General features: G+C 39.6%; 1 protein-coding gene across 1 annotated transcript in view; it reads left to right on the top strand.

The window, feature by feature from the left end:
• The window catches only part of TTC6 (tetratricopeptide repeat domain 6), a 220284-nt gene that overhangs the window by 92480 nt on the left and 115410 nt on the right, over positions 1-12394 (top strand). The window contains exon 5 of the mRNA XM_082385911.1: positions 12099-12240. Within this exon, the coding sequence (XP_082242037.1) occupies positions 12099-12240 (142 nt within the window). The remainder of the gene's footprint in view (positions 1-12098; positions 12241-12394) is intronic.

The raw sequence follows: 12394 nt of genomic DNA, 5'->3' as shown, positions 1-12394 counted from the left end.
GGTCCCATTTGTTTATTTTTGTTTTTATTTCCATTTCTCTAGGAGGTCTATCAAAAAGGATCTTGCTGTGATTTATGTCACAGAATGTTCTGCCTATGTTTTCCTCTAAGAGTTTTATCGTGTCTGGACTTACTTTTAGGTCTTTAATCCATTTGGAGTTTACTTTTGTGTATGGTGTTAGGGAGTATTCTAATTTCATTCTTTTACATGTAACTGTTTTCCTAGCATCGCTTATTGAAGAGGCTGTCTTTTCTCCATTGTATATTCTTGCCTCCTTTATCAAAAATAAGGTGACCATACGTGCGTGGGTTCATCTCTGGGCTTTCTATCCTGTTCCATTGATGTATATTTCTGTTTTTGTGCCAGTAACATACTGTATTGATTACTGTAGCTTTGTAGTATAGTCTGAAGTCCAGGAGCCTGATTCCTCCAGCTCAGTTTTTCTTTTTCAAGATTGCTTTGGCTATGTGGGGTCTTTTGTGTTTCCATAGAAATTGTGAAATTTTTTGTTCTAGTTCTGTGAAAAATGCCATTGGTAGTTTGATAGGGATTGCATTGAATCTGTAGATTGCTTTGGGTGGTATAGTCATTTTCACAATATTGATTCTTCCAATCCAAAAACATGGTATATCTCTCCATCTGTTTATATCATCTTTAATTTCTTTCATCAGTGTCTTATACTTTTCTGCATACAGGTCTTTTGTCTCCTTAGGTAGGTTTATTCCCAGGTACTTTGTTCTTTGTGTTGCAATGGTATATGGGAGTGTTTCCTCAATTTCTCTTTCAGATTTTTCATCATTAGTGTATAGGAATGCAAGAGATTTCTGTGCATTAATTTTGTATCCTGCTACTTTACCAGATTCATTGATTAGCTCTAGTAGTTTTCTGGTAGCATCTTTAGGATTCTCTATGTATAGTATCATGTCATCTGCAAACAGTGACAGCTTTACTTCTTCTTTTCCGATTTGGATTCCTTTTATTCCTTTTTCTTCTTTGATTGCTGTGGCTAAAACTTCCAAAACTATGTTGAATAACAGTGGTGGGAGTGGGCAACCTTGTCTTGTTCCTGATCTTAGTGGAAATGGTTTCAGTTTTTCACCATTCAGAACAATGTTGGCTGTGACTTTGTCATATATGGCTTTTATTTTGTTGAGGTAAGTTCCCTCTATGCCTACTTTCTGGAGAGCTTTTATCATAAATGGGTGTTGAATTTTGTTGAAAGCTTTTTCTGCATCTATTGAGATGATCATATGGTTTTTCTCCTTCAATTTGTTAATATGGCTTACCACATTGATTGATTTGCATGTACTGAAGAATCCTTGCATTCCTGGGATAAACCCCACTTGATCATGGTGTATGATCCTTTTCATGTGCTATTGGATTCTGTTTGCTAGTGTTTTGTTGAGGATTTTTGCATCTATGTTCATCAGTGATATTGGCCTGTAGTTTTCTTTCTTTGTGACATCTTTGTCTGGTTTTGGTATCAGGGTGATGGTGGCCTCGTAGAATGAGTTTGGGAGTGTTCCTCCCTCTGCTATATTTTGGAAGAGTTTGAGAGGGGTAGGTGTTAGCTCTTATCTAAATGTTTGATAGAATTCACCTGTGAAGCCATCTGGTCCTGGGCTTTTGTTTGTTGGAAGATTTTTAATCACAGTTTCAATTTCAGTGCTTGTGATTGGTCTGTTTATATTTTCTATTTCTTCCTGGTTCAGTCTCAGAATGTTGTGCTTTTCTAAGAATTTGTCCATTTCTTCCAGGTTGTGCATTTTATTGGCATATAGTTGCTTGTAGTAATCTCTCATGATCCTTTGTATTTCTGCAGTGTCAGTTGTTACTTCTTCTTTTTCATTTCTAATTCTATTGATTTGAGTCTTCTCACTTCTTTTTGTGATGAGTCTGGATAATGGTTTATCAATTCTCAAAGAACCAGCTTTTAGTTTTATTGACCTTTGCTATCATTTCCTTCATTTCTTTTCCATTTATTTCTGATCTGATCTTTATGATTTCTTTCCTCCATCTAACTTTGGGATTTTTTTGCTCTTCTTCTTTCTCAAATTGCTTTAGGTATAAGGTTATGTTGTTTATTTGAGATGTTTCTTGTTTCTTGAGGTAAGATTGTATTGCTGTAAACTTCCCTCTTAGAACTGCTTTTGCTGCATCCCATATGTTTTGGGTCGTCGTGTTTTCATTGTTATTTGTTTCTAGGTATTTTTTGACTTCCTCTTTGATTTCTTCAGTGATCTCTTGGTTGTTTAGTAGTGTATTGTTTAGCCAGCATGTGTTTGTATTTTTTAACAGATGTTTTTCCTGTAATTGATATCTAGTCTCATAGCGTTATGGTTGGAAAAGATACTTGATACGATATCAATTTTCTTAAATTTACCAAGGCTTGATTTGTGACCCAAGATGTGATCTATCCTGGAGAATGTTCCATGAGCACTTGAGAAGAAAGTGTATTCTGTTGTGTTTGGATGGAAAGTTCTGTAAATATCAATTAAGTCCATCTTGTTTAATGTATCATTTAAAGCTTGTGTTTCCTTATTTATTTTCATTTTGGATGATCTGTCCATTGGTGAAAGTGAGGTGTTAAAGTCCCCTACTATGATTGTGTTACTGTAGATTTCCCCTTTTATGGCTGTTAGCATTTACCTTATGTATTGAGGTGCTGTTATGTTGGGTGCATAAATACTTACAATCATTATGTCTTCTTCTTGGATTGATCCCTTGATCATTATGTAGTGTCCTTCTTTGTCTCTTGTAATAGTCTTTATTTCAAAGTCTATTTCGTCTGATATGAGAATTGCTACTCCAGCTTCCTTTTGATTTCCATTTACATGGAATATCTTTTTCCATCCCCTCACTTTCAGTCTGTATGTTTCCCTAGGTCTGAAGTGGGTCTCTTGTAGACAGCATATATACAGGTTTTGTTTCTGTATCCATTCAGCCAGTCTGTGTCTTTTGGTTGGAGCATTTAATCCATTTACATTTAAGGTAGTTATTGATATGTATGTTCTTATTACCATTTTCTTAATTGTTTTGGGTTTGTTTTTGTAGGTCTTATCCTTCTCTTGTGTTTCCTGCCTAGGCAAGTTCCTTTAGCATTTGTTGTAAAGCTGGTTTGGTGGTGCTGAATTCTCTTAGCTTTTGCTTGTCTGTAAAAATTTTAATTTCTCTGTCGAATCTAAATGAGTTCCTTGCTGGGTAGAGTAATCTTGACTGTAGTTTTTTCCTTTTCATCACTTTAAATATGTCCTGCCACTCCCTTCTGGCTTGCAGAGTTTCTGCTGAAAGATCAGCTGTTAACCTTATGTGGATTCTCTTGTATGTTATTTGTTGCTTTTCCCTTGCTGCTTTTAATATTTTTTCTTTGTATTTAATTTTTGATAGTTTGATTAATATGTGTCTTGGCGTGTTTCTCCTTAGATTTATCCTGCATGGGACTCTCTGCGCTTCCTGGACTTAATTGACTATTTCCTTTCCCATATTAGGGAAATTTTCAACTATAATCTCTTCAAATATTTTCTCAGTCCCTTTCTTTCTCTCTTTTTCTTCTGGGACCCCTATAATTCGCATGTTGGTGAGTTCAATGTTGTCCCAGATGTCTCTGAGACTGTCTTCAATTCTTTTCATTCTTTTTTCTTTATTCTGCTCTGTGGTAGTTATTTCCACTATTTTGCCTTCCAGGTCACTTATCTGTTCTTCTGCCTCAGTTATTCTGCTATTGATTCCTTCTAGAGAATTTTTAATTTCATTTATTGTATTGTTCATCATTGTTTGTTGGCGCTTTAGTTCTTCTAGGTCCTTGTTAAACATTTCTTGTATCTTCTCCGTTCTGTTTCCAAGATTTTGGATCATCTTTACTATCATTACTCTGAATTCTTTTTCAGGTAGACTGCCTATTTCCTCTTCATTTGTTTGGTCTGGTGCGTTTTTACCTTGCTCCTTCATCTGCTGTGTATTTCTCTGTCTTCTTATTTTGCTTAAATTACTGTGTTTGGGGTCTCCTTTTTGCAGCCTTCAGGTTTATAATTCCCGTTGTTTTTGGTGTCTGATCCCAGCTGGCAAGGTTGGTTCAGTAGGCCTCCTGGTGGAGGGGCCTGGTGCCTATGTTCTGGTGGATGAGGCTGGATCTAGTCTTTCTGTTGGGCAGGACTGCATCCAGTGGTGTGTTTTGGGGTGTCTGTGAACTTATGATTTTAGGCAGCCTCTCTGCTAATGGGTGGGGTTGTGTTCCTGTCTTGCTAGTTATTTGGCATGGGGTGTCCAGCACTGTAGCTTGCTGATCTTTGAGTGGAGCTGGGTCTTAGTGTTGAGATGGAGATCTCTGGGAGAGCTTTTACTGTTTGACATTACGTGGAGCTGGGAGGTCTCTGGTGGAGCAATGTCCTGAATGTCGGCTCTCCCACCTCAGTTACTCAGGCTTGACACCCGGCCGGAGCAGCAAGACCCTGTCAGCCACATGGCTCATGAACAACTGCAAGTATTGGAAGTACTATTTGATCAAGTAGGTTGTCCAGCAATTCTCAGGGATTCTTTTTGCAGTGACCTGTCTGAAGTGCTGAACAAGCCAGGAAAATGCCCTTGGCAGATGTCAGATTGGGGCCCCAGGTTCACCTCCAGAAGGCCACTTCGCTGCAGGTAAGCCTTTGGCCTCTTAGATGGCCCCTGGGGCAAGGCACTGTTCCAGTGTGCCTCTGAGCAGGGAGAGAAGCGAATCTTCCACGAGGGGTGGGGCTTGCCTACCTGGAAATTCTTTTTTTCTTTTTTTTTTTTTTTTTTTAGGTGGAAATTCTTGATTGTTCATTTTGGAAGCATTAGAGTACTACTTTTAAATTTATTTATTTATTTATTTATTTTTGGCTGTGTTGGGTCTTTGTTTCTGTGCAAGGGCTTTCTCTAGTTGTGGCAAGCGGGGGCCACTCTTCATCGCGGTGCACGGGCCTTTCACTGTCGTGGCCTCTCTTGTTGTGGGGCACAGGCTCCAGACGCGCAGGCTCAGCAGTTGTGGCACACGGGCCTAGCTGCTCCGCGGCATGCGGGATCTTCCCAGACTAGGGCTCGAACCCGTGTCCCTTGCATTGGCAGGCAGATTCTCAACCACTGCGCCACCAGGGAAGCCCGAGTACTACTTTTAGATCTTAAGTAGGAGAACCAGGAGATGCAGGTTTATATTACTATGGTAAAGATTATTCTAGGTTTTTTTCCTGTGCATGTACATATATTACATATACATACATTTTACAAAAATGACATTAAAGATGTTGTTTTGACAGGTTATAATCCTTTGAGGATTTTTATTTTAAAACTGAAGGACAGACATATGGGTAATTATTTTGACTTATCTTTACTACTTATAGTTTACAAATTAACTATATAAAATGAGCTTCCATTAGAAAGATTTTATCTGGCCCCCCTCCCAAATAGCAATATTTGAATAGGAAAGCAGAAAATTATCTAATAGAAAATGTATTGTTGTGCATTTATTGCATAATCTAGTATTAACAACAACTCTATCTAATAGATAAAATCATTCTATTTTCCAAATGAAGAAAATGTGGTTCAGAGGTTGACTAGTTCATATTTATATAGCTGGTAAAAGCTGGAATTCAGACCCAGGTCTCTCTGTTTCTAAATGTGATTTCCATTATATCCCACTGTTTTGTGAACTTGTGAAAGTGCCTCTTATTATTTTCTCTTTATGTTTCATTCCAAATACTCATTCTCATCTTGTTTTCAGAACCAATGCTGATATAAACTAGGAAGAATCATATTTTACTCACCGTTGATGTTTTGTATTTGGTCTATTGTGACCCAATTTTGGAAGCAAGGTTTCTGCTTATTAGGGTGAGGGCTTTATCTTGTATTGTTTGTTCCCTCTTAGGAACTGAAATCCTGTTTCTGAGTCCTGGGCCAGGGCTGGGGCCTTGCAAACTGAGGGAGACTGTCCTGATATCAATTACTTAATTATTAAAAGCTCTCACTGACTACTGCCTTTATTTGTATTCCCTGTCACTGGTTGCTCCCACTAGAATGTGCCATCATCCCATGTTAGCCCTTTCTGATGCTGTTTGCAGTGCACCACCACCCGTGGTCTATAGCTCTGCCTTTGGAATAGTGTGTTCTGTCTTCTGCTTCACATTTCCTTCCACTGTGGATATCTGGGACTGACTTTCCCCCACTGTCCCTATTTCCTGCATTGTCTGCCATTCCTTAATGGTCAGGTCTAATCCTGGCCCCAGCACACCCCCACCCCTTACTTGGCCTTGTTCCTTGCTGCATGATCCCGACAATGATACCAAAGAGTATAGGACTTAATCCCTGTTTGAGGTCTAGCTGGTGATACGTGTGCCAGAAGCACATATAGCAGAGCTGTAAGAGATCTTAGCCTTCCCCTAGCCTAACCATCTCATATTATGAAGAAACAGAGGCAAAACTTTGCACCCCACATCAGTTTTGGCAGAGTTAGGACTAGAATCAACGGTAACCTCAATTAGGTTATTATTATTTTTTTTAAAAATTATTTATTTATTTATTTATTTATTTATGGCTGTGTTGGGTCTTCGTTTCTGTGTGAGGGCTTTCTCTAGTTGCGGCAAGCGGGGGCCACTCTTCATCACGGTGCGCGGGCCTCTCACTATGGCGGCCTCTCTTGTTGCGGAGCACAGGCTCCAGACGCGCAGGCTCAGTAATTGTGGCTCACGGGCCCAGCTGCTCTGTGGCATGTGGGATCTTCCCAGACCAGGGCTCAAACCCGTGTCCCCTGCATTGGCAGGCAGATTCTCAACCACTGCACCACCAGGGAAGCCCTAGGTTATTTATATTCATTTTCAACAAATAGCCCCTATACCTAAGTAAGCCTTAAGCATACTTTAAAAAATACAAATTGGAATGACAAATTTATATTAGTATGTACTATCAATATTTCATAAGATATTAGATTAGTGTATTTTTGTTTTATATGAAAATACCAAAAAAAAAAAGATTATTTGGCAATTTGTGTGATTGGCATAACTGCCAATATCTGAAAGTTGGAATATTTTTTTTAAGCAAAGCAATGTCATTCCACCAGATGTCACTGTTTGCATGTAGCAATGAAGTTACAATGATTAAAAATAAAATTACCCCCTCTCTAATCATATTTTGTAAAAAAAAAAAATTCTGTATAATTTCACTCTTATCCTTCTTTAGATTTATTATTTATTAAGACTATATTCCCTGAATTTTTTAAAGTATTGAAAGTATTCATTACTTCTACTGTAGATTTTAAAGACTTCACTAAAAAAAATTTTTTGTAGATTAGCATCTTCAAGAAGATGAACTCCTAAAGTCTTTTCTAGACCTAGGAGTTTGCTTTTCAAACAACATTCTTTTAAGTTACTGTTTTCTAAATTGTCAATTGTGACCCAATAAGTGGATTGTGCAATCAATGTAATGGCTTGCTACTAGTCCCTTAAAGAAATGATGTCTGGGATAGAATATTGCATGTAAGTATTACTTTGGCAAAGCTTTTTACATGAACACTTTAAAAAATTGTTTTATATTTATTTATTTATTTATTTATTGGCTGCATTAGGTCTTAGCTGCAGCATGCGGGATCTTTCGTTGCAGCGCGCCAACTCTTTGTTGTGGTGTGCGGGCTTCTCTCTAGTTGTGGCGTGAGGGCTGCAGAGCGTGCGGGCTTATTGGTTGCGGGCTGCGGGCTCTCTAGTTGTGGTGCGTGGGGGCTTAGTTGCCCCACGGCATGTGGGATCTTAGTTTCCTGACCAGGGATCAAACCAGCATCCCCTGCATTGCAAGACGTATTCTTAACCACTGGACCACCAGGGAAGTCCCTGAACACTCTTAAAATATCCCTGAACACATCTTTTCTGAGTTGCGTAAAAGTGACTGTGAGCATTTTCCTGCGAAGGCTCCCCCATGTTTAGTACCCCAAGGAGCACAGTACATTTTCTAAGGAAGGGATAAGGAAGATGTGATGGGGGAACTTCTCTGTTAGAGTCACACCAGGGAGGGGAGAGGGTTGCAGGAGGGAGAACCCTTCCCTACGCTTCACAAGATGGAGCCCACAGTCACATTTGTGTAACTCATAAAAGATGTGGGCAGAGATTTTTAAGAGTGCTCACAGCCTGGAGCAAATGTTCTCTAAACTTCTTTGACACAACCTATAATAAGAAGAACATTTTATATCTCTGGCCCCATGGGAGACCAGTGTTGACTCGGAAGGAGGTTTAACTCACTCTGAGAGAGATGGGCTTGTTGACTTCAGTCTCTTCTGTCATAATAACAAAAATGATTGTAATATCAACCACTTACTGGGTTTTTTTGTAATTTGTGCAAACTCTTCACATATATTATTCTAAGTGTTAGACCCTGAAAGATCCCATTGCTGCTGCTATTCATAGATGAGGAAACTGAGACTTAAGAAGGAAAAGTGACTTATCCAACACAGCACATCAAGTGGCCAAACTAAGGCTAAAATCCTGGTTTTTAACCTCATTCCAAAGGCTAGCTCTTCTCACTATAGCAGTGCTTTTTAGGCTTCTCCTGAGTATAAGGGCCATCTGGGTTGTTTAAGTGTATCAGTTCTTAGGCTTTATCCCAAACCAACTGAACTAGAATCTCCAGAGGAGATATCTGGGAAGCTATAGATTTGACAAGTATCCCAGGATAGTCTTATGATCAGGCTCCTTTAGGAAAGATTGCAGTACATCAGTGGTTCTCAAACTTCATTGTGCATCAGAATTAACTGTAGGGCTGGTTAAAACACGGAAGGCTGGGTTCCTCCCCAGAATTTCTGATTCATTAAGTGTGATGGGGCTCAAGAATTTTTATTTCTAGCAAGTTCCTATGTGATGCTAATGATGCTGGTTAGGAAACACACTTTGAGAAGCAGTGCAGTACATCATGCTAACCCATGAATCTCAGTTTCTCAGGACAGGGTCTGGGCTAACTTTGGCTGTGAGATTTTTCAAGCACAGTGTTACACAATACATATTCAGTATCTACTATATTCACATTCAAGGGAGACGACAGAAAATGAATAAGAATCACGCCTCTCCCACCCCAACCAGCCTGTAATCTACTATGAAAAATATACAGAATAAAATGTAATATATTCTATAATGAACTTGCAGATCAAATGCACCAGAGAAACTAGGGAGGCAAAGATGAATTTTGGCTGGGCAGAGGGACATTTGTAAAGGCTTCATGGAACAGTTGAGGTCTGAATGTCTTATTTTCAACACTTTCATAGCCACACTGCATTGTAGTTCGGTTTGCCTGTCTCCCCTATTGCACCTATAGTAATCTCAGCACCTAGAGCATCTTTTGTGCAGTGAATATAGGTTGGGCCAGGTGTTGGGGAGGGAAGTAGGATTGGTAAGGTAGATGGTTCCCAGACTGTGGAGGACCCTGATGGCCAGGCTCAGGAGCTTGGGTTTTACCCTGTGTGTGTAGTCATTAAAGTATTTGGAAGGGGGTAGCTGATGACAACTTTGGCAGGGATCTGTAACATGGATCGGAGGTGCGAAAGTCTGGAGGTGAGGGACAGCAAAGAGGTTATCATAGGACTCAGCTGAGAGAAAATGCAACAGGATGGAGAGACACTGGAGGGAGAAGGGTCAGGACTAGTGATTACTGTTGGGGGTGAGGGAGAGGTTGGAGAGGAAGAGATTTTCATTCTAAACCACTGAGATGGTGGTGGTCTCCAAAGGGGAGATCTCGAAAAAGGATTGGTTCTTTTCTCTGGAAATAAAGAAGGAAGCAGGGAAAATCTGGACAAAAATTTCAAAGCAAGTGATTTCATCTTTGTCAGACAGGAACAGTTGCTAACCTTGGGTAGCCTTTCCACTAAGGCCCCCAGTTTATGTCTACCAGAACTATGCACTCTAAAATGGCCAGTGACTTCTTTCACTTTCCTTCCAACCAAATAGAATTTCTATTTCTTTGAGGCACATTTGGGATGTGAAAAGACAATAATATGTGACTGATTCTGACTACTTTGATTTTGGCTTATGGACAGATAAAAATATAGCAGTGCCTCAAGATAGCTTCTTAAATCACCCCTCTCCTCCTTGATCTTGATATATGTATTCTCTCGCTTATTATTCTAGACAATAGAATACCCTGCTCTTTTGTTTTTCCTGGATATATCAGTCAGGATTCAGTTGCAGAAAACAGAAATATTTTTAGCTATTTTAAGCATAAGGGGATCTATAATAATGGGAATGTGATGCTTTTAAAATCAATGGAAAGGTTGGAAGAATGGGCTGTAAGCAGGGAGGTTTTTCCAAAAATGACTCATACAGCACGTTTAACTGGCGGCCAAAGCTGCTGCTCCTTCTGGCATAGTCAGGAAGGTGGGAAATCTGGAAGCCAACATTGGCAACAAACCACCTTAGCTGAAATTCAGGAATCGTGTGGCCTCTAGTGTCACAGCTTTTGACTCTGGAGCCTTGCTATGTCTGTTTGAATGCTCACTGGCAAAAAAGGCTACCCACAAAAGAAGTAACTGGAACCCTGCCACAGAACTCAAGGTCGCCATGACTGCTTGCCAGCAGGAACGTCAGAACCTTCTTCCTTCCAAACTGTATGTGAGTGCACGTGGTTAGTAGATCCTAAAACACATCTAGGACACTGGCTGCAGGAGGGTCTTCACCTCCCCATCCTCAGCAGTTGGGGAAAGTGTATTGGAGGGAGGATGGGCTGGATGTTGAATGGCAGTCTGTTATGTCCACTGTGCCAGGAGTTGAGCTTTATCTTCTCTTTGAATTCAAATATTTGACTGGATGAGATAGGAAGATTTTTCCTGTAAACCTACTTTGGCAAAGCCCTGTCTTCTCCAGCCTAGCTTTGGGTGGGCCTGATTTTTAAGAGGTGGTTTGATGGAATCTAAGGATTTCAGCATATCGTTAAGTAGTCAGTTTGATATGTGTGTGCTTTGTCTTCACATTTGGTGGCTCATAAAGTGATTGTCTGTTCATATAATGGTATAACAAAAAGTTGGAACAGTGGCTCTACTTCCAAGCGAAATTGAAATATAGCTATAGTCTGTGTAGGTCTACTTTATACTCGTTTTATATTTCTTTTACAGTAAGTGCTGCAATACAAAAACTAATGTATTTTCAAGGAGTCTGTAAGTCAGTCATTAATGACACATTTTGCCTTCAGATTTTGATTTACCTCATCTCTTGGTTTAATTTAGGTTTTTGTTGATAAGTTTTAAACCTCCTGTGTATATTCTTATGTATATGTAGTTTGTAGCCTAGAAATAAAGACCTAATGTCATAACAGTTTTCTGTTCATCTTGGCAAGATATGAATCAGGAAGGGAAAACCTTCATGTGAGAAGGCAGTTCTGCTTAGGCTGATGCTTTGCCTCAGTCTAAGAAATGAAACCGTTTCCTGTGACTTGGAGTGAGGAGCAGGTTAGGGATCAGAAAGCAGAGAACTTTTTACCTCTCTTATAATGAGGCTTTCATAGAGTGAATTTATTACTCCAATATTATAAAACAAAACCACCAAAAGATTACTACTAAAATGCATTCAGAAGCAAACAAATCATTCTTTTTTTTTTTTTTTATAGAGTTTGTTCTTTTTTTTTTTTAAGTACAGATTATTTTTTAAATTTATTTATTTATTTATCTATGGCTGTGTTGGGTCTTCGTTTCTGTGCGAGGGCTTTCTCTAGTTGTGGCAAGCGGGGGCCATTCTTCATCGCGGTGCGCGGGCCTCTCATTATCGCGGCCTCTCTTGTTGTGAAGCACAGGCTCCAGACGCGCAGGCTCAGTAATCGTGGCTCCAGGGCCTAGTTGCTCTGCGGCATGTGGGATCTTCCCAGACCAGGGCTCGAACCCGTGTCCCCTGCATTGGCAGGCGGATTCTTAACCACTGCGCCACCAGGGAAGCCCAAACAAATCATTCTTGAATTATTTCCCATTTTGGATTATCTGACTTCTGCACAATTTAATCTATTTAATACAGATATCAAATGTCAGTGTGCTTATTTCGGTAGAGATATAAAATGAGAGAAAACACCCTTTGATTTATCAATGACTTAAAGAACATTTTTTTTTGTTGTTGTTATTAAAAACCCTGTAGAATACTGCAAGGAATTCCTGTTACGGGTGACAACCAAGAATATGTTGCCGACCTTCCAACAAGACCAGGGATACCGCCTGAATTGGCACCCGGAACTGGACGGAGTGCTCACAAGCCACACCTACAACTCTCGGGAGAGGAAGTAAGAACTTCCTTTAATATTAGTTTTCTCTGTCTTACAAGCTGTCAAACTTTTTGGTTTCAGGACCCTTTTTATACTCTTAAAAATTTTTGAGGACTTCAATAATTATTTATGTGGGTTATATCTATTGACATTTACAATGTTGGAAATTAAA

This window comes from Balaenoptera borealis (assembly GCF_965194805.1).
Source record: "Balaenoptera borealis genome assembly, chromosome: 3".
Lineage (NCBI taxonomy): Eukaryota > Metazoa > Chordata > Mammalia > Artiodactyla > Balaenopteridae > Balaenoptera > Balaenoptera borealis.
This window is presented reverse-complemented; position numbering and strand designations above follow the sequence as displayed.